This window comes from Rhinolophus ferrumequinum, chromosome X, assembly GCF_004115265.2.
Source record: "Rhinolophus ferrumequinum isolate MPI-CBG mRhiFer1 chromosome X, mRhiFer1_v1.p, whole genome shotgun sequence".
In the NCBI taxonomy this organism is placed as follows: Eukaryota; Metazoa; Chordata; class Mammalia; order Chiroptera; family Rhinolophidae; genus Rhinolophus; species Rhinolophus ferrumequinum.
In genome coordinates, this window is record NC_046284.1 from 1,230,879 (window position 1) to 1,254,016 (window position 23,138).

The window sequence follows — 23,138 nt, forward strand, 5'->3', positions numbered from 1 at the left end:
TGTATGTATGTTGGAGGAAGAGCCAACAAGACGTTCTGGTGGATTGGAAAGATGCCTCCAGTTTCTGACTTGAACAACTGGGGTATTGCTAGTGCTGTTCACGGGGATGGGAAATATTGAGGGAACAACTCTAAGGGTGTGTGGGAGATGAATTCAGTGCCATGTGGAGTGAGCTTCTAGGAAGACATGTCCTGTATCCAGTTGGTCATCTAGGTCTGAAACTAAGGAGGGAGGATGAGGCTAGAGACAGAACTGTGAGGTCTTGGGAGTGGATGAGGTAGCACGAAGGGAGAGGAGGATGCCATGTTTTGTGCAGCAGCATTGTCCTGTCAAAGGATGCCCTACCCTTTGGTGCCTGCAGGTTTAGAAGGGAATCATCAAAGACTTGGCAATTTAGTGCAAAGACCCTGCAGATAATCCTAACTCTTGGCTCCTTCTCCCACCCCCCCTCCCCCGTTCCTGTCATTTCCACAGCATCCTGGGACGACTTTGTTAGTTTCCAGTAAGAATTTGTCCAGCTCGGGAGGTGGGGGCGGGGGGAGCATGCCCGCTGCCATTCTCAGGAAATTTGGTTTCCAGCTCCCCCTGCTGGCAGAGCTGGAGATGACCTATGGCTGGGCGCCGAGCGGGACAGAGCGCCTACCTCTTGCTTCCCTCTCCAAAACAGGGGATTAAGACCTCAGCCCCAGCTCCCCTTTCCACCCTCTAAAAAATCCCACCCACTTTAAAACCCTAGCTAGAAACAGGGGGAGAAAACGTAATTAGGCATCTAGGAATCAAATTCTTCCTGCTTCCAAATCACTTCTTTCTCTTTTCTGCCCCAAAGACGATCTCCTTGCCCATGAAGATTCCATGTGGTTATTTATACCTGTCTCCAAAAACACCCTCTCCCAGTGTCAGTCCCCAAGAGCAGCATTCTTCTGACACCCAGTTGGCTTCCTTCCTCCTGCTAGGTAGGAAAGCCATGGTCTGTGCTGGAAAGAGCATGGGGCTGGGAGCCAAGGAACCTAGGTAATGCTCTTCCCTTGCCTTTTTGGTTTAGTTAACTCTTCCTTATCCTTCAGCACTAAGAGCTCAAATGCTACTTCCTCAGAGAAATCTTTCCCAGGCCGGCCAGACTGGGTCAGGTCGCTCATCATCTGCTCTCAGGACTCCCTGGAGTTTGCCTTGTGCGCCCTCATCACAGTTTGTAATTTTCCACATGCTCACGTGATTATTGTTTCAAGTCAACCCCCACCATAAGCTCCTTGACAGCAAGGACCTGTCTGTCTGTTTTGTTCACCACTGTACCCCAGCACCCACATTCTTGCCTGACCATCTCGTAAAGGCTCAACACATATTCATTAAATAAATGAATAAGTAAATGGATGAAGGGATCCCTCTCTTCATCTATCAGCTGCTTTCTATATCTAACCAGTGGAGTATGTAAGAGCAAAACCTCAAAAGCCACACTGCCAGGGTTCGGACCCCAGCTTTACCACTCACAAGCTGTGCAAATTTGTGTAACTTATTCAATATTTCTGTGCCTCAGGTCCCTTATTATAAAGGGAAGACAATAGCAATATACACTAGCTAACAAGGTCGTGAGGGTATGTATAAAGTGTGTAGAACAAGGCCTGGCATTCAAGTGCCCCATCCATCTCTCCATTTACCCATTCTGAACTCTCCCACAAGACCTCATTATCTTATTTGCAGTTTGTGAGTGCGGGTGACTCAGTGTAATTTGCAGAACAGATAACAAAAATTTGTTATTATGGAAAATTTCAAACATGCAGAGAAGTAGAGGATAATGAACCTCTTCTAATAAGCTTCAACAATTATCAACATTCTGCCAATCTATGTTCATCTGTGCCCCTCTCGTTTTTTTCCCCAACTGAAGTATTTTAATGTAAATCCCAGATGTCATATCATTTTATCTGAAAATATTCCATTATGTATCTCTAGCAGATAAGGACTTTAAAAAATACAACAGTACCATTATCACACTTAAAAAATTAACAATAATTAGGGAAGGCTCTTAAAACCCCATCCCCTTGAGAGAAGCTGGGGGAATGGGAGCCCTCCCCTCGGGGTAGATGTGAAATGAGGTACAGCCAAGACAGTTAACGTAAGTAAAAGTGCTTTGAACAGAGTCTGGCAACGTAAACGGGATATAGTAGTAACTATTATTTTGATTCTTTCATTCTCTCCATTTACCTACTATACATCCTCCCTAACTTCTCTGTTGTTTCCAGTCTGTGAATGTGTGTGACCAGTAACAAAGGAGGACTAGGAGCTATGAGTGGTGAGTTTCCCAGGTCACTGGTGCCCTGGGGTGGGAGTGGGGGCTCCAGAACGCACTGAGGAGAGCTCAAAGGAAGCAAGGAGTGCAGGACTGAGGGGAAAGGAAGGAGAGCTGGAGGACTTCATGGGTTTAAAGAAGGGGGAGTCCTGTGGCTGTGTGAAAATGGCACCCGAGAAAAATCCAGTAGCCTAAGGGCAGGGGAGCGGGATGGTTGGTCCTTTCTTCCCAGTGATCAAGGCCTTTGCTCTGCCATTTTCCAGCTCTGGAATCTTAGGCAAAGTCATTTTATCTCTCTGAGCCTCAGTTTTCATCTCTGAAAAATGGGGATAATAGTATACTAAAAGCCCTCCTAAGAGAGGGCCTAGACTTCAAGTCATATAAACCAGGAAAATAGCCCATCTTCTCTGAGATCCCGTTTGTAACGCCCAGTGGTCTATGAAATGTACAAAAAGCTTAAAATCCTCTGGCCATATGGTTGCCATATGACTGGGCCAATTGGTGAGTTTTCAAATACTGAGTGTTAATTACTGCCTTGAGGAATCATAATGTTCTTGTTCTTATCGGTATATGAACAAGAACAATTTTTGTCTCACAACCTCCTATTTGCGTTGCCCAAGCAAGCCATTAAACTCAATCGCTGCGTTCCCAGACCCCCTGAGCTCTGCCTTTGAAAATATGACTACATCTCAATGGGCGCTTCTGAAGAAACGTTGACCATAACGACAGCACTCCTTATTTCTTAAATGAAAGCTTTGGCTCGGTTCCTGTAGACCCTTCTTCAGTGTGAGTTTAAGTCACCGGGTCGATGCCTCCCAGGGTGTTTGAATTCCAAGCATGCTGAATGCCAGGCGTGGGCGAGCAGGGAAGGTAGGATATTTGGGGTGCACGCTGTGGAGGAGGTCTCTAGTGGCTACTAAAATGACAGCTCATATCACGCAGTCTACTCACGAGGACAGCACACACACACACACACACACACACACACACACAGACACACACACACACACACAGACACACACACACACACACACACACACACACACACGGAAGAGCCTCAGCACCGTTTGGATTGGACTGAAAATGCTAGACAAGACGAGGTGACACGCCCACCCCACGCCGCCGGGAGGCCGGACGGCCTCTTAGCTCCAGCGCGCGTAGGCGCAGGCGCACGAGCTTCGTGGGCGGGGCTCAGGCGGTGGTGCCGGAGCGCGGTGTAGCGGATTGGCTAGCCAGAGGCCGACGGTTGGGGCGCATGCGCAGGGCGGGAGCGAACGAAATTCAATCCCGGGCGGAGATACCTGGAACCCAAGCTGAGGGTCATGGAGGCGTCCAGAGGGTTTGCGGAAGCCGAGGTCTTAAGCCCAGAGCAGGCTGCCCATTATCGGAGGTATGTCTGGGCCGCTGGCCGGGAGTGGGGGAGGAGGGCTCTCGAAACTGCTGAGGCCCAGCCTGTGAAACGCGCCCGATTTCTCCGAGTAGGGCGTGGGAATCCGCTCAGATTTCTAAAGCCTGGGGAGCCCGCGGATGCCCTGTTTTTTTTTTTTTTTTGTTTTGTTTTTTTGTTAAATAACTCTCCGTTATGAATTCCTTAAGAGCCAGAACTTCAGTTGATCGAGCCTTTGTTGAGTCTTTGCCGGCCTAGGGCACACAGAGATGAGTGAAACATTGGTCCTGCCACCTGATTGCTTATAAGCTGGTAGTGGAAAGCGGTAGGTAAAGCTGTAAGGTTTGATAGGTGCTGTAAGGTATAACGTGGAAGGCATAATGTGGGCATAAAAGGGGGAGTGGCCAATTACAAGGGTCGCTGGGCTAAGGGAAGGAAGGCCTCACAGGAGGAAGAGGCATTTGTTTTGAAAAATGAGTAAGCATTCACCAGGTGGCTGCGGGGGCGTGGGGAGGGGCATGGTGATGTGGGGATGAGCTTTGAGAAATGCTTTTTTTAAAAAAAGATGTTATTGGGGAAGAGAAACAGGACTTTATTGGGGAACAGTGTGTACTTCCAGGACTTTTTTCCAAGTAAAGTTGTCCTTTCAATCTTAGGTTGTTGCCCTTTCAGTCTTAGTTGTGGAGGGCGCAGCTCAGCTCCAGGTCCAGCTGCTGTTGTTAGTTGCAGGGGGCACAGCCTACCATTCCTTGCAGGAGTCGAACCGGCAACCTTGTGGTTGAGAGCCCCCGCACGCTCCAACCGACTGAACCACCGGTCAGCCCTGAGAAATGTTTTAAATTGTGATAAACTACAACATACAATTTACTATCTTAACCATTCTGAAGTGGTATTAAATACATTCACAGTGTTATACAACCATCAACTCCATCCATCTCCAGAACTGTGTATCTTGTACAGCTAAAACTCTGTATCTGTTAGACAACTGCTCATTGTCCGCCGCCCCAGCCCCTGGCACCCATCATTCTGCTCTCTCCTCTCTGTCTCTGTGAATCTGACTCCTCCAGGGACCCCATGTAAGTGGAATCACACAGTATTCATCGTTTTGTGACCAGGTTATTTCAGTGAGCATTATGTCCCCAAGGTTCATCCATGTTGTGTCATGTGACAGGATTTCCTTCCTTTTAAAGGCTGAATAATATTCCATTGTATGGATAGACCACATTTTGCTTATCCACCGATGGACACTCAGGTTGCTTCCAGCTCTTGGCTGCTGTGAGTGTGGCTGCTGTGAACATGGGGGTGCAGATAGCGCTTCAAGAACCTGCTTCAGTTCTTTTGGGTGTATGCCCAGAAGTGGGATTGCTGGACTACACAGTAATTCTATTTTTCAATTTCTTGGGGAACTTCCATACTGTCTTCTAGAGCAGCTGCACCATTTCACATCCCACCAACAGTGCACAGGGTTCTAATTTCTCCGAGTCCTCATCAACACTTGTTATTTCTATTTTGTTGTTATTGTTACTAGCCATCCTAATGTGTGTAAGGTGGCATCTCTTTGGGGTTTTGATTTGCATTTCCCTGATGATCAGTGATGTTGAGCATCTTTTTTTCTTGGCCATTTGCATATCTTCTTTGGAGAAATGGATATTCAAGTCCTTTGCCCATTTTTCAGTTGTAGTTTGTTTTTGTTGTTGAGTTGTAGTTCTTTATTCTGGATATTATCACCTTCCTTGTCTGATGTATGATTGGCAGATATTTTCACCCATTCTGTGGGTTGCCTTTTCCTCTCTGTTGATTGTGTCCTTTGATGCACAGAAGTTTTAAATTTTGATGTAGTACAAAGAAAGTGGAGCAGTGAGTAGTTCTGTCTCCCTTTCCAAAAAAAAGTAACGTTTTAAGGCCTTTAAAAGCCAAAAGGTCTCCTTACAGAGGGGTAAAAGCCCATTTCTGGGCTATGTTACACGACCACCTTAAGAAAGGCTTGGGGAAAACAGGGAGGCAGTGTGGGGCGGTAGAGTGCTGGCTTTAGAGCTGGGCTTTTTGGGGTCAGATTCCGGCCCTGCCACCTGCTAGCTGGGAGACCTCATGCAAGTCACTTGACTTTTTCTGAACCTTAATTTCCTCTTCTGGAAAATGGTGATAATAAGGCTTAAGGCCTTTAGTCAGCCCTTCCCTCCTTTCTGTGAGCCTGCAAGGGGGCCTATCAGCTTGCACTGGTTCCCCGATACTGCCTCTCACGCTGGCACCTGTCTCTCACTCGCTCCCACGTGCTCTCTCCGGAACATTCTCCGAGTGTCTGTCTCCCACTCCCCTCAGCAACCACCCCTCATCTCGCCATCATCTGCTGCTCTCACAGTCCCCACCTTGCTGTCACAGTTTCCCTATCTTGTGACATCTCACTCATGACCCCTGAACTCTCATAATTCCTCTTTTATTTCTGTCTCTCCCGCCCTCTTCCACCCCCCCTCCCCGAAATCCCCTTCTCATAATTCTGCTCCTTGACACAAACCCGACGCTCACACCATTTCTCTCTTTCTCCCTCCCTCCCTCCCCTTTCTGTCTTTCTCCTTCCCTGTCTCTCTGCCTCTCCCGCCTAAGAGAGGAAAGAAAACTTTGAAACTTGCTGTCACACCTTCTCTGCACACGGGTTTTCTTTTTCACACCCCTTCATTTTCTGTCACATATGATGACTGTCACACACTCTGTGTCAGCCCACCAGCTCCTCTCTTGCCCACCCTCTCACTCTGATACTCACTGCCCACTTGTACTCTCTGTATCCCCCACGTGCTTCCACTCTCTGTTGCCCCCCTGCCCCATTGCCCCTTATTTCTCTGGCACTCTTCCCACCCCTCCCCCCCCCCCCCCCCCCCGTCTCTGTGGGACGGTGAATAGTTCTGTCACCCATTATTTCTCCCTTTGTGTCACCCGTTCTCCCTCTCTGGCACTCCTGTTCTCTCTCTCGCTCTCTGCCATTGTTTCTCTTTGTCACCCACCTGTTCACACTCATCCATTCTCTCTCAGCCACCCTCTTTCTGTCATTCTGTTAGCCTCTGTACTCGTACCTCTGTCGCCCCTTCCCCCCTTTCTCTGTCACCCATGATCTCTATCACTCTCTCTACTTGTCTCTATGACCCATTCTCTTTCTGTGACCCACCTTTTCCCTGTCACCTACATTCTTTCTTTTAATATAAAGAATTATTAAAATGATAGATGAGTGACTATAAAAAATGAGGAGACTGCATCCTGGTACCCTAGGGCTCAGGGACAGTACCCAGGGAAGGACAAACTTGGGAGGCTCAGACCTCCTTGGAGAGCATGTGGCCCTGCCCACTGGATAGCAAAGAAGTGTGCTGGCTGGCCCAGGCCAACAAGAAGCCACCTTCTGGAATGTGGGTGGGGAGCAGGCTGTCAACCACCCATGGCTTGGGCGTGCAGAAGGAGTGGGGGCCCTGGGTATAGGGGAGCTGCTGGGAGAGCTGGTTTCCATGTAGAGAAAGCTGCAAGGTTATCTCCACGCCTGGTGGAGGCTTCAAGGTCATTGAGGGACTTTGTGTTCTAGGTGTGGCTGTGGGCCACCTGGCTGACCTACTGTGATGCAGCAGCTGACTTCAGGAGTGCCCTCTGCTGAGAAAGCTTTACATCGTGCTGGCTATAAGGGAGAGATGCTTAAAGGGATTCTGTCCCTTATCACAGAATAGCTACTGGGTGAATTTGGAACTGAGACTGGCAGAGTCACCCACCCTGTATTTATCTCTGTCACCCACTTTCTCTCCTATGTTGGCCACCTTTTCTCTCTGGCACTCACTGTCTGTGTCACCCACTTGCGTGTACTCTTTTGGTGTCACCAATGACTCATGTAACTAAATCTACTGGTTGATTTGTAATCCTCATCTTCCTTGACCTCCCAGCAGTATTTGACAGAGCTGATCCCTTCTCCATGAAACACTGGGTTCATTTGGCTTCCAGGACCCCTCACTCTTCTGATTTTCCTTCTGCCTTACTGGTTGCTGCTTCTCAGATTCTATTGATTTCTCCTCATTTTCCTCTAACGTACTTCAAAATAAATTCTCAGACCTCGTGGCATTTCGTCCTTAAATACTTTAGTATGTATCTGAAAAAGAAAATGTTCTTACAAAACCTTCATACCATATCACACCTAACAATAAATAAACAAATTCTTTGATATCAGCTAATACACAGTCTATATTTTAAATGTTTAAATGGTCTTAAGTCTTTTTATAATTGGTTTGTTTGAATCAGGATCCAAAGAAGTCCACACGCTGCATTGTATTTCTTAAGCCTCTTTTAATCTAGAACAATCTCTGCTCACCCCTGACTCCCCCCTACCCTGCACCCCCACCCCGCTTTCATTTCTATATGCCAATGATTTTGATTAGTCTGATGGCTTCCTCGTAGTGTCATTAGCTTGTTCTCCTGTAATTTAAATGTAAAGCTTTAATAAATGAATGGATAAGGAAAATGTAGCATATGTACACAGTGGAATATTCAGCCATAAAAAAGACGGAAATCTTGCCATTTGCGACAACAGGGATGGATTTTGAGGGCATAATGCTAAGTGAAGTAAGTCAGAGAAAGACAAATACTTTATGATCACACTTATATGTGGGATCTAAAAACAAAAACCACCAAGCTCATAGATACAGAGAACAGATTGGTGGTTGCTAGAGGAGTGGGGGGTGGGCAGGCTAAGTGGGTGAAGGGAATCAAAGGTACAAACTTCCGGTTATAAAATAAGTAAGTCCTGGGGATGTAATGTACAGCATGGCGACTATAGTTAATGATAATGTATTGCGTATTTCAAAGTTGCTGAGTGGATCTTAAAAGTTCTCATCACTAGAAAACAATTTTATAACTATGTATGGTGATGGGTGTTAACTAGACTTAGTGTGGTGATCATTTCACAATATATACAAATATTGAATCATTATGTCGTATGCCTGAAGCTAATATAATGTCATATGCAAATTATAGCTCAATAAAAAATTAAAAAGAAACTATTCTAAAGCAAAAAAAAATATTAAGATTAAATATTTTGGGCCTGAGTACTTTGTAGGTGAGGCCACGTACTTCATATTACATCAGATCAGTAAGCATAGAATGTCTGATTTTCTTTCTTTTGATCTTGTTAAGACTGATCGTGGGTTCAGGTGCTCACAGGCTGATCATTCCTTTGAGGGTTGCATTTTCCTCCTTATGATGGATAAAAAATTGTCGGGGATACTTTAGCATCTTGTGAATACCCAGTTCCCCATCAACCTTTCATCCATTGATAATCAATTAGTTCTTTCATTAGGGATTACAAAGTGGTGATTTTTACAATTTCACCATTCTTTTTGTGTTCATTAGCTGGAATTCTTCTGTAAGTTTTCTTAATGTTGGAGTGCCAGGGTTTTTTTTGTTGTTGTTTGTTTGTTTGTTTTTTAAATTGTACTCCTTCCTTTGTTGATCTTATCCAGGTTCTTGGCTTTAAATCCCATCTTTATGCTTAGAATTTTCACATTTTTGGTTTTAGTCCTGACCTCTTCTGAACTCCAGACTCGACTCCTGTATCCTGCTGCTTCCTTGACATTTCTGCTTGATAATAGACATGTCAAACTTTACTTGTCTAAAACCAAAGGACAAAAAAACATGTGTTCATCTCAGTAGGTGCAGAAAAAAACAATTTGACAAAATCTGGTACCCTTTAATGATAAAAACACTCAGCAAGCTAGGAATACAAGAAAACTTCCTCAACCTGATCAAGGGGTATGTACAAAACCCACAGCTAACATACTTAATGGTGAAAGACTAAAAGCTTTCCCCCCTATATCAGAAACAAGGCAAGGATGTCTGCTCTTGCCATTACTATTCAACATAACGATTGATTATAACTTAACATTATAATAGAGGTTCTAGCCAGGGCAGTCAGGCAAGAAAAAGAAAGAAAAGTCATGCAGATTGAAAGGAAGAAGGAAAACTGTCTGTTTTTGCAGATGGCATGATGTTGTATGTAGAAAACCGTATAAATACACACACACACACACACACACACACACGCACACAACTATAAGAGCCAATAAATGAACTTAGCAAATTTGCAGGATGTGAGATCAATATGCAAAATTTAGTTGTATTTGTATACATAATAGTGAATGAAATTAAGAAACCAATGCCATTTACAACAGCATCAAAAAGAATGTAATGCTCAAGAATAAATTTATCCAAGGAAGTGCAAGACTTGTATGCTGAAAACTACGAAGCATTGTTGACAGAGGATCAGGAAGGCCTGAATAAATGGAAAGATAGCCAGTGTTCATGGATTGGGAGACTTATTGCTAACATGGCAATGCTCCCCAAAATGATGTACACGTTCCGATGCTAACAAAATCCCAGCTGTCTTTTTCTTTTGCAGAAATTGACAAGCTATTATAAAAAGCTTTATGGAAATGAAGACCCAGAACGTTTAAAACAGTCTTGGAAAAGAACAAAGCTGGAGGACTCACACTTCCTCATTTCAGAACTTACTGTAGTCCAGACAGTGTGGTACTTGTATAAGTATAGACAAGGAACTCAGTGGAATAGAATTGAGCATCTAGACTCTTTTTTCCTGGAGCAACATAAAACACCCATACTTCAGGCATTTTCTAGGTATAGGGAATTATGGTTGCTATTGTGTTTTAGTTTTGTCGTCTGCTCAGAAAGCTTTCATCTTCTTTGGTGATAGGTCTTTTCCTCTGGCCAGGTGGGTGGGCAAGTAATGTTCTTGAAAACTTTTGTTCTGAAATATAACACATATATAGGAAAATTGATAAAACAGAGAAATACTTGATTTAGTGATTGTTGTAACCACCACCTAGGTCATGGTTTGTTTTCAGATTTATATTCCCATCTTAATGGAAGGTCTTCTCTCCTTCCCCACTGAAGTGGCCTGCAGGTGAATTGAAGGCAAACATGAGGGCTCAGGGCTTCTTTCCAAACAACCGTAGCCTTGCTCAAATTCTGGAAGAAGTGCTTGCTTGAAGCCCCAGAGTTTTGTCCCCCAATACAGCGGTTATCCAGATAACCTTGGGGGCCGGAAGTACTCAAGATCTTGATCTATCTACTGTAAAAGAAGTTAATATTGTTCTTGGAGAATTCTTCATTTTCAGTTAGACTTTATCTCAAAGGGCCAGTCGGGATGTTCCCCACCAAATGCTTCTCCAAATAATGAAACTGCTTTTCTGCTGAGCAGCATTGGCCAATATGATCCATCTGGATGCCAAGCACATCTATTGTGTCACAAAAAAGGATCATTTTGCTTTGTGTATAATTATTAATTGGCTGTTTTTTCCCTGCAGCAATTAGCTAGCAGGTTCAGCTGCTTTCTGAGGGCACGTTCACATGTACGAGGATGCCGTCTTCCTGTCTATTCAGGCAGAAGTTCCACCAGTGTTTCTAAGAAGGGGGACCAGGCCCCTGCCTGCCTTAGCCACCTGGAAGTAGACCGTGCTCGTCCTGCCGGCTTGGATTCCCTTGGGACAGGGCACGAAGGCCCTGTGGATTGGTCCACGTACTCCTTGTCTGTGGAATCCCAAGCCGGCGACACAGATAATAAGTACTACAGAAAGCCTGTGTTGTTCGAAGCGATTGATCTTTATGGGTGGACGGTGTTCAGCCCCAAAGCAAACCTGTGTAGGCTCCTATCCCAAGAGCTGGAGGCCTACCACCATTTATTTTGAGGAGAAAGCATTTGGAGAGGAGTTCCAAGCAAAGTCAATGGTAATTTTTCAGGCTGAGATAAACCAGAGGTCACAAACTGGGAGCTCGTGAGCCAGTGTTTTTTTAAAAACATATGCATTAGTTAACATGGACACATCAGGAGAGTTCACATAAAATCAGCATTTTCTCCTTTTTTCCAACCCTGAGAAGGTCTTGGTAACCCTGGGCTCTTCCTCCTGCATTGCAGTTACCACAGGAAAGGAGAGCAGCTGGTCCCCTCTAGACAGGCGCCTGGTGCTCTGCCACTTGCCGCATGCCCACAGGTCTTCGCTCTGCGACAACGACACTTTGGGTGTATGCAGCCAGGAGCGAATCTGGAGAGGTCTGAGGCTCACTGCTTGTCATCCCCGGGTTCCCCTGTTGTGTGCTCTAATAAGCAGCCATACTTTTCCTTCGCCGCTGTTATTGTACTTTGTAACGAAGTTCTTCCTGTGATTCTTTGAGAAATGCTTATCACGGGAGAGCTCTGTGGGGCAGCACTGGGGATTAGAGCCTCATGCCACCTCTGATTAGAATTCATGCAGGAGCAGTGCTGGCTCAGGGTGTCAGCTTCTGCTCGGTCTCAGCTAAGCTCAGGTTCTTCCATTGAGAGTTCTACTAGCCCAAGGTTTTGGATTTGTTTTAACAAGGCTGCTCATAAAGGCACTTAATGTGCTGTTTTTTTTTTTAAACTTTTATTTATTTTAAGTGTGGTTTTCCAGGATCCATCAGCTCCAAGTCCAGTAGTTGTTTCAAACTAGTTGCAGGGGGCGCAGCTCACAGTGGCCTATGCGGGGATCGAACCAGCAACCTTGTTGTCAAGAGCACCGTGCTCTAACCAACTGAGCCATCCGACCGGCCCTAATGTGCTGTTTTGAAGGCTCTTAGGTGGTTGGGCAGATTTTAGTTGGCTAGTGTATGGTTAGTGGAAGAACTTTTAAGGTAGCTTCGATGGAGGCTTGCAAACTCCTGGAAAGACAAAAGGTTGCCCATTGTGTCTGAAAGATGCTTTCTTTCTCTTAACTTTTGAGTATCCTGATCTCACCATTTCATGCCTTCAGCAAACATTTGCTAAATGCTTGCTGTGCACCAGCCCACATAGCTGGTTGCTGAGGATATGGTGGTGAAAAAGATACATCCTTGTAGTGTGGTGGGGAAGAAAGACAAATGGAAATTTTCACATGATAGATATAAATACCGATAATATGTCCCTAATCCAGAATTCTGGGCTTTGGGCTGAGAGAGTGTGTATAGGGGGCAGATGTCAGAGGAGGCTTCTTGGAGAAAATAGTGCCTTTACTGACTTTTAAAGGGTGAGTGGGAGTTAGCTAAGGAGTGGGGAAAAAAGGAACTGACCACATGGCATACTGGGCAGAGCTTTATGTCTAGAGGGTCAGAAGCAGTGTGGGAATTTAGCATTGCTGGAGCATGGTGGGGGCAGGTGGAAGCAGGTCTTTGGGTGTTGATGGTGGGCCTGGGGAAAATGTAACATGGAGGCAAGACGGAATGGTGGACAGGGCGATGGCTTTGGATTTTTCAGGCATCTGTTAAAATTCTAGCTCGGCCACATCCATTTCCTCAGTCCCCTAAACAAATGGCAGGTCCTCAGAAAGTTAAACAGAGAGTTACCAACTCAGTGGAGTGATTCAGCAACTCCACTCTCGGGTATGTGTCCAGAAGAATCGACAATGGATCCATAGACTTATACACCCATGTTCATCGCAGCACTGCTCACAAGAGCCAGAAGGTGGAAACAACCCAAGTGTCCATCAGCAAGTAAATGGATGAACTGTGGTGTTTACATGCAACGGAATGTTATTCAGGCTTAAGAAGGAGTGAAATTGTGACACAGGCTACAGCCTGGATGAGCCCTCAAAACATGCTGAGTGAAATAAGCCAGACACAAAAGGCTACATATTGTGTGATTCCACTTGTATAAGATACCGAGAAGAGGCAAATTCACACAGAGACGGAAAGTGGGGTAGAGGTCTCCAGGGGCTGGGGGGATGGGGAGCGGAGTTTATGTTTGGGGTGATGAAGAAGCTTTAGAAATAGATAGTGATGGTTGTGCAACATTGTGAATGTAATTAATTTCATTGAAGTAAAATTTAAAATGGTTAAAATGGCAAATTTTGTCTAACCTAGATTTCACCACAATAAAAAATGCCCAGAAATTTATTCTCTCATAGTTCTGGAGGCCAGAGGTCTGAAATCAAGGTGTCATCAGGGTTACTTTCTTTTCAAGTGGCCACCAGAAGCAGGAGAGGCACGAACAGATTCCCTGACAGTCTCCAAAAAGAAAGTACTTGGTGTTTCTTGACTGGTAGATGCGTCGCTCCAATCTCTGCCTCTGTCTTCACATTCTCCACTCTGTGCGACTGTACCTCTTGGATGAGGATGCACCCTAATGCAGTATGACCTCATCTTGACTTGATCACACCTGCAAAGACCCTAATTCCGAGCAAGGTCACAGTCACAGGTTCCAGGTCGACATGAAATTTTGGGGAATGCTAGTCAACCCAGTACAAAGCCGCTGCCATGAATACAATCTGTGGGAAAGTGCATAGAGTCAGAGGGCAGTGACAACAAAAAGATCCCAGGAAATGCCAACGTTTATATGGGGACAGACGGAGGGAATGGAATTGAAGATGCAGACAGAGAAGGAATGGTTAGAGAGGTAGGAAGGAATCCAAGGGAGTGTTGTGTACCACTGTCCAAGGAGGGAAGACTTCAGCAGGGAGGTGGCGGTCTGGTTTTAATGCAGCAGAAAAGTTCAAGGAAGGTGAAGACCAAGGAGTCGCCATTGGATTTGGCAATATGGTCACTGGTGCCCTTGGTGACAACAGTTGCGTTAGAGTGCTTGGGTACATTGCAGTGAGTTAGGATTCCCAGTTACATGTGCCTCCAAACCGAGACAGCAACCTATGGGCAAAGCAGGCTTTTCCTTTTTTTTGATGCCCCACCCAGATTCTGTTATTCACATTTCAGTACTTGTTTTATCACACATCTCTTCTACTAATCCATCTTAGTTTTTAGATGCATTTCAGAGTAAGTTGCAGACATCAGGATACTTCCTCCTATGTCGGCATAGAGACCATTAACTAGATTTCAGCAATTTTTTCTTTTGAAGTAAAATTTACATGCAAAGAAATGCACAAATTTCAAGTGTACACTTGGTGGGTTTTGACAGATGCATATATCTATATCTGTATAAGCCAAACTGTTATCACCCCAGAAAGTTCCCTTATGCCTCCTGCCCAGGCGTTCCCCACTCCCACTTTGCACGTCCAGAAGCAACCACTGCTCTGTTTTCTACCACAGATTAGTTTTGCCTGTTCTAGAACTTCATATAAGTAAAGTCACACTTTTATGCTGGCTGCTTTGGCTCAGCATGTTTTTGAGATTAATGCATGTATGAATTCATGCATTCTTTTCTATTGAGTAGTATCATTACATTGTGTGAATATACCACAGATTGTTAATCCAAGCTGGACACTTGGGTTGTTTCCAGTTTGGAGCTATTAGAGTAAAGCAGTGTACTTTTTGTTTTGGGTTGTTTTTTTTTTCTTAGATGTCTGTCTCACAAATGGGTCAAGGCAAGGAAAAGCTACTTATTAATAATGCACAGTGCTTGCAGTTTGAAATGTGAACCATATTCTCAAATTTATCCCAGAAGTTCCTATTAAGTAATATTAAGTGATTATGATGAATTGTTTTCCACTTTGACTAAAATGATCACCCCTGGAAGTGAGACCAGAAGGTCGCCATCTTCTGGGGCTTTGATGGACTGCTTTCCAGTTCTGGCTGCCGTTCAGGTCACCTGCGGTTTGGATGTCAGCCACACACGTTTTATTGATTCTGATAGAGCATCAAAAGACTTAATCAGTTGTGTCTGATGTATCCGCATACACTTTGACAAAGGGACTGGATACACAGAGATACAGCAGTGCTATAAACAGCGTATTTCAGTTCTCTGGGTCCCACGATAGGGAAAATACTGTCCTCAGTCAGCTTCGTTGGTGGAGCGGGTGGGGTGAATGGGGAGAGCTGAGGTGCTAACTGGGGTGCAGCAGAGACTGGGCAGGCAATGTGGCTGACATCAGGGGTTCAACCCAGCCATTCAGTGATGGTGTCCAAGGAATACTGCAAACTCTGCTTGTGGTTCAGGCAGAAGGTCGGCAAGTGGGCGATCCAGAGGATGGGGAGAACCCAGCAGTAAGCGTCTTAGGCTGGTGCTAAGGAGTTTAGTTGCCATTTAAAAGATCACTGTATGGTGATGGGGACTCTGGCCCCGAGCTAGGCTTCCGGGGCAGTGCTGTCCTCTGGGGAGGAGGCCTCATGGGGGGAGGGCCAGGAGGAAGGGAGAGCAGAGTAGGTTCAGGGTCTGCACGTAGGTGGAGGGGTCTGGTGGCCACCGCTATGGCCTCATCAGAGTGACAGGGAACATAACATCAGAGTGACAGGGAATATAATATCAGAGTGACAGGGAACATAACTTGATTCTTCTTTTTTTTTTTTAGGGGAATATTGGGGAAGAGGTGTGGTTTTCCAGGATTGCAAGTCGTTGCTTTTTCAATCTAGTTATGGAGGGCGTAGCTCACTGGCTCATGTGGGACTCGAACCGGCGACCTTGGTGTTATGAGCACTGCACTCTAACCTCTGAGCCAACCAGTCACCCACTGGAGGCTCAACTCCAAGCTCAAGCCATTGTCTTCAATCTAGTTGTGGACGGCACAGTTCACTGGCCCATATGGGAATTGAACCGGCAACCTTGTTAAGAACTCGCGCTCTAACCAACTGAGCCATCCAGCCACCCCGTAACTTGATTCTAAAGCACACCAGACGAGGGGAGGTGGGCAGCTGACCTGCAGAGTTTTGCAGCCAATAGGCTCTTTTCTTTCTCTTTTCCTCCTCCTCTTCATCTTTTCATTCAGGTGACTGTTACTTAGTGTCTGGTCTAAGACCTGATCCCTGTCCCTGTTCTCCAGGAGTTCACAGGCAGGTATACAAATGAGTGATCTGTTTCTTTTTAAGAAACATCATTTTAGACTTAGAAGAATATTGCAAAGACAGTACAGAGTTGCCATAGACCCCACATCTAGTTTCCCGCTGTTAACATCTTACGTTGCTGTGGTACGTGTGTTACAGTTCATGGGCCAGCACTGGTGCATCCTTACTAAGTCAGTTCACACTTTATTTGGGTTTCCTTAGTTCTCACCTACTGTCCTTTTTCTCTTCCAGCATCCTATCCAGGACACCACAGTCCAGTTAGTCATCTGTCTCTAGATTCTTGGCTGTGATGCTTTCGCAGACTTTCCTTGTTTTTGATGACTGACAGGTCTGAGGAGTGCTGGTCAGGTATTTGTAGACTGGGCCTCAGTGGGGTTTGTCTGACGTTTTTCTCAAGGTTAGACTGGGATTTGGGGTTTTGAGGGGAAGATCGCAGAGGTAAAGTGCCCTTCTCATCACATCCTATCAAGAGTCTGCAATGTCAACATCTGTACTGTGTTTCCCCCAAAATAAGACCTATCAGCTCTAATGTGTCTTTTGGAGCAAAAATCAATACAAGACCTGGTCTTATTTTAATATAATGACCTGGTCTTATTTTAATATAAGACCAGGTCTATAATATAATATAACATAATTAATATAATTAATATAATGTAATGTAATGTAATATAATATATAATACCCGGTATAATGTAATACAATACAATATAATATAATATCGGGTCTTATTAATTTTTGCTCCAAAAGACGCATTAGAGCTGATGGTCCGGCTAGGTCTTACTTTCAGGGAAACATGGTAGGAATCCGGTGGAAGGAGAGAACTTGAAGAAGGGGAGTGATCAGTAGTGTCAGATGCATTGCAGAGGTACAGAAGAATAGGCCTGAGTCGTGCCCATGTATCTTGTTTCCATGCACCCACAGTATAGGTTGGTTGGTTGGTTGATTGTACAAAAAATACCACTCCATACGTTTTATGGGTGGCAGTTTTTTTAATTCTGTGGAACCAATGACCTTTGCACATACATTTCTCACAAGTAGTGCCTGAAGCTGTTGCTGGCAGTGTCTGGTGGATATTTGTGTCTTAAGTGATGTCAGCTTTCATTGGCATCTTCTGTGCTACTTTCCCATCCTGAATTGAGGATATTAAAAGCCCAACTGCAGTTCGGATTGCAAAATGGACCCCTAAGTGCTCTTAGACTGATTGTTCAATATATATACACATATATGATATATGTATATATATGTGGGATACATATTATATATCTATACCTCTTTTCTTAAACCTTCTTTTACAGATATGTGAAAGAGGCCAAAGAAGCAACTAAGAATGGAGATCTGAAAGAAGCACTTAAACTTTTCAATTTGGCAAAGGACATTTTTCCCAATGAAAAGGTGATGAGCAGAATCCAGAAAATACAAGAAGCCTTGGAGGAGTTGGCAGACCAGGGCGATGATGAATTCACAGATGTGTGCCAGTCTGGCCTGCTGCTTTATCGAGAACTGCACAACCAGCTGTTTGAGCACCAGAAGGAAGGCGTAGCTTTCCTCTACAGCCTGTACAGGGATGGAAGGAAAGGTGGTATCTTGGCAGATGACATGGGGTTGGGGAAGACTGTTCAGATCATCGCTTTCCTTTCTGGTATGTTTGATGCTTCACTTGTGAGCCATGTGCTGCTCATCATGCCAACCAGTCTCATTAACACATGGCTGAAAGAATTTGTCAAGTGGACTCCGGGAATGAGAGTGAAAACCTTTCATGGTCCCAGCAAGCATGAACGTGCCAGAAACCTCAGTCGGATTCAGCAGAGGAATGGCGTCATTATCACTACGTACCAGATGTTAATCAACAATTGGCAGCAACTTTCAAGCTTGAATGGCCAAGAGTTTGTGTGGGACTATGTCATCCTTGATGAAGCACATAAAATAAAAACCTCATCCACTAAGTCAGCGATATGTGCTCGTGCTATTCCTGCCAGTAATCGCATCCTCCTCACAGGGACCCCAGTCCAGAATAATTTACAAGAACTGTGGTCTCTGTTTGATTTTGCTTGTCAGGGGTCCCTGCTAGGAACATTAAAAACTTTTAAAATGGAGTATGAAAATCCTATTACTCGAGCGAGAGAGAAGGATGCTACCCCAGGGGAAAAAGCCTTGGGATTTAAAATTTCTGAAAACTTGATGGCAATCATAAAACCCTACTTTCTCAGGAGGACTAAAGAAGAGGTGCAGAAGAAAAGGTCAAGCAACCCAGAAGTCGAACTCAGTGAAAAGAATCCAGATGTTGATGCCACTTATGAAATGCCTTCCCTTTCCAGGAAAAATGATTTGATTATTTGGATACGTCTTGTACCGTTACAAGAAGAAATATACAGGAAATTCGTGTCTCTAGATCATATCAAGGAGTTGTTAATGGAGACACGCTCACCTTTGGCTGAGCTAAGTGTCTTAAAGAAGTTGTGTGATCATCCTAGGCTGCTGTCTGCTCGCGCTTGTAACTTGCTGAATCTAGGGGCTGTTAGATTCTCTGCTCAACGTGAAAATGAAGAAGAGTCCTCAGATATGGACTATATTAATGAAATAACTGATGATACACTGATGAATGAATCCGGAAAAATGACATTTCTAATGGACCTGCTTAAGAGACTGCGAGATGAAGGCCATCAAACTCTGGTGTTTTCCCAATCAACACAAATTCTAAACATCATTGAACGCCTCTTAAAGAATCGGCACTTTAAGATACTGCGAATCGATGGAACAATTACTCATCTTGTGGAACGAGAAAAAAGAATTAACTTATTCCAGCAAAATAAAGATTACTCTGTTTTTCTGCTTACCACTCAAGTAGGTGGTGTTGGCTTAACATTAACTGCAGCAACAAGAGTGGTCATTTTTGACCCTAGCTGGAATCCTGCAACTGATGCTCAAGCTGTGGATAGAGCTCACCGAATTGGACAAAGAGAAAATGTTGTGGTTTATAGGCTAATCACTTGTGGGACTGTAGAGGAGAAAATATACAGAAGACAGGTTTTCAAGGACTCGTTAATAAGACAAACTACTGGGGATAAGAAGAACCCTTTCCGGTACTTTAGTAAGCAAGAATTGAGAGAGCTCTTCACCATCGAGGATTTTCAGAACTCTGTAACCCAGCTCCAGCTTCAGTCTCTGCATGCTGCTCAGAGGAGATCTGATGAGAAACTGGATGAACATATTGCCTACCTGCATTCCTTGGGGATAGCTGGAATCTCAGACCATGATCTGATGTACACACATGATCTGTCTGTTAAAGAAGAGCTTGATGTGATAGAAGAATCTCACTATATTCAAGAAAGGGTTCAGAAAGCTCAATTCCTCGTTGAACGAGAGTCTCAAAATACAGAGCTCTTAATGGCGAGACACGAGGGGGTCTGGCTGAGAGAACCTGTATTTCCTTCTCAAACAAAGAAGAAACGCCCTGAATTGAATAAACCCCAGCCTCAGCCTTCTCCTCTTCTAACTGTTCATCAGACCCAGGAGGAAGAAATCAGTTCCCAAATGGCAAGTGTAATCATTGATGATCTGCCCGAGGACAGTGAGGAACAGGATCTTTCCAGTGTGAAGATGAACGTTACCATCCTGCAAGATGGTAGGCACTCACACGAAAGTACACTTGATGTTGACTTTGTAGCTGCTTTACCCAGGGTCTGTGGAAGTGTAGAAGAAATTTGGACTGACTCTTTGTCGGGAGTGGCTCTACACAAAGAGGCATCGCGAGAGGGACCGACACAGGAGGTGCTGCAAGAGGACGCTGTGGGGAATTCGAGTTATTTACTTAGCAAATCTGTCATAGCTGATCTTGGGCCAAATCTAGATGAAGTAAAGGATGATGTGATTTTACATCATGGTAATCCCTGGCCCACTAATCCCATAACAAATGAAAATCAAAACACGGAATTGAATGCATCTGTTATTCAAGTAGCTGATGACGACTTGTCAGTATCCCACAACGCACTGCTGGATGCTCAAGCCTGTGAGGCCATGTTGGAAGAGGAACCTCCAGCGTCTTCAGCACAGTATGCATGTGATTTCAATCTTTTTTTGGAAGACTCTGCAGACAATAGACAAAATCTTTCCAGTCCGTCTGTAGAGCTTGTTGAGAAGGAAAGTAGCTTGTGTGGCTCTGCAGCTAGTTCCAGAGCAGAGTTTGAGCACAGCAAAGCATGTGTCAGTATGGGTCTTTCTGAGAAAGATGACGAGCTGGAAGAAATCGTTAATGTGAGAGTCAGAAGGAAAACCAGAAGGATCATTTCAGACAGTGAAGATGAAGGCAGTACTTTTCAAGAGAGTTCAAGCACAGATCCATTCAACATATCTCCCTTTCAGGTCCTACCTGTAAAACAATTTGATGCTTCAACTCCCAAACATGATGTCAGTCCACCTGGAAGGTTCTTTTCCCCTCAAATACTTGATAATGTAAACAAGTCCGTAAACTCTAGGAGATCCCTGGCTTCTAGGAGGTCTCTCATTAATGTGGTTTTAGACCATGTAGAAGACATGGAGGAAGGACTTGAGAACAGCAGTGAAGCCGAAGACTATCAGGAGGACGGAGCGGAGGGAAGCAGTGAGGAAGCCCCAGCATGTACAGAAGAGGAAGCCTTGTCTTCAGAAAGTAAGTCCAGCTGCTTGGCTGCACCCAAGCCTGGCACTCCAGCTCAGGAGACCTCCCCTGGTGACCCCGAGCCTGTGTCTGGTGGACACTTGGCTGACTGTCAAGATAAGGCAACGGAGGCTGCGGACGACTACGAGACTCTCGTGACGCGTGGAAAAGCCCTGAAAGAGTGTGGGAAAATCCAGGAGGCCTTAGCCTGCTTTGTTAAAGCACTCGACATAAAAAGTGCAGACCCTGAAGTCATGCTCATGACTTTAAGTTTGTATAAGCAACTTAATACAACCTGAGAATATCCAATTTATTGTATTTTAAAGTCAAACAGTATGAGGTAATGTGTTCTCATAACTGCATTCTTGGGGAGCATGAAGCATTCAGGCTTATGGCGAGAGAGATCTCAAAAGGCAAGTTTTTGTTTCTACCTTTTGTAAATTCTGCTTTAACCCCTGTTCCTGCCTCCACCCCCAAAAAAATGTACATGTTGGTGTTGTGAGCAATACGTTAATATTACTTCAGTTGAATATTCTTATATTTTTTTTAGGCATACCCTATAAACTTAATAGAACTGTGTCATTTGTAGAGAATTTTTTGTGAAATTATTCTGCCCATTCTTAGTTTTATTCTGAAAATGATTACTTTTGTATATGACAGTTCAGATAAGATTATTAAAGTTGCTTTTCTCAAGTGTTTCCCATTCACTTTCTTTCACTGAGATGACACTGGCAGCTGCATGTAGAAACTCCTTCATTGAGGCAGGAGCTGTCATTAGTATTCCAAATCTAGGACCTGCTGATTAACATGCAGAAGGCTGGGTGCCAGGCCTCTGTCACTGGTACCCTACCCTGGAGTACAGTACAGCACACTGTGCACTCGGTCACTGGAGAAGTGGAACTGACAGTTATCAAGGACCTACTATGTGCTGGCTACACTATATAGTTTCTCCTTTAATTCTTGCTATAATCTTTTGAGGTTGAGGGTGGCATTGCCATTTTGCAGTGGAGGAAACTAAGGCTCACTGAGGCTGTGACCTGCCCAGGATGACACAGTAAGGGGTGAATTGGACTTTTAACCAGGTATTACCGAGTGAAAAGCCGCTAACATACTGTAATTATAGCCCCTGTGATATGGGAGCTGTTTTTACTCACACTTGTGACAGGGGGAGTGGGAGTTTCCCACGCCAAGCAGTTCTCCAATTCTCTGCAGACACCAACTGCGTGTCCTAAAATTCAACTCGATTCTGACACTACCCGGAGTTGGGGTCAGACCCCCTAGTTTACGGGCTCACTCCCATAAGACTGCCTTCACTTCCGATGCCAGCTGCTAGTATTGGGTCTTCACGTCAGCCACACTTCTGTCCAACTTGGCTACAAACTGAGGGTTCCCACGATGGCCCCTTCAATATCAGCAATTTGCTAGAGCAGCTCACAGAACTCAGGAAAACAGTTTGGTTATTATTACTGGTTTTTATAAAGGTACAACTCCAGAACAGCCAAATGGAAGAGATGTATGGGGCAAAGTATGGAGGGTGGGGTAGTTGGGTGAAGCTTCCATGCCCTCTGGGGCCTGCCACACTCCCCCACCCCTTGCTGTGTTCACCAACCCAAACGTTTGGGGGGTTTTATGGAGGCTTCATTACTTAGGCATGATTCTTTAAATCATTGGCCTTTGGTGATTAATTCAATCTCCAGCCCCTCTCCCCACCCCAGAAGCCAGGAGGTGGGGCCAAAAGTTCCAACCCTTGAATTATGTCTTGGTCTTTTTGGTGACCAGCCCCTATCCTGAAGCTGCTTAGGCCCCCCCAGCCACTAGTCACCTCATTAGCATATAAAATGCCCTGTAATCACCGGAGGTTCCAAGGGTTTTAGGAGTTGTGTGCCAGGAACCAGATAAAGAACAGTTGTTTATTTTTTATTACAGCACATACATATAAAAAGTGCCCTGTATTTTTTATGTAACTACAGTTAAAAAAAAAATTCAACCAAATTGAAGATCTAATTGGCTTTCTAAGTGATTCATGAATCGAACAGCATCCCATCCCTCCCGCAAGTAGAAGAGCACTGGGAGGGTTTGTACAAAAA

At 44.7% G+C, this 23,138-nt stretch overlaps 1 protein-coding gene across 1 annotated transcript; it reads left to right on the top strand.

The window, feature by feature from the left end:
* Positions 1-3,547: 3,547 nt before the first annotated feature.
* ERCC6L (ERCC excision repair 6 like, spindle assembly checkpoint helicase) lies at positions 3,548-21,644 on the top strand. Its single transcript, XM_033113242.1, has 2 exons — positions 3,548-3,671; positions 17,714-21,644. Exons 1-2 carry the CDS (start codon positions 3,604-3,606, stop codon positions 21,348-21,350), a joined length of 3,705 nt encoding a protein of 1,234 aa, XP_032969133.1. The 5' UTR covers positions 3,548-3,603; the 3' UTR covers positions 21,351-21,644.
* Positions 21,645-23,138: the final 1,494 nt, after the last annotated feature.

Excerpts from the sequence above, each read along its gene's own strand:
- ERCC6L (XM_033113242.1), top strand. The coding sequence starts at position 3,604 with ATGGAGGCGTCCAGAGGGTTTGCGGAAGCCGAGGTCTTAAGCCCAGAG. Across the intron at positions 3,672-17,713 it reads CAGGCTGCCCATTATCGGAG|ATATGTGAAAGAGGCCAAAG; the intron begins GTATGTCTGGGC and ends CTTCTTTTACAG.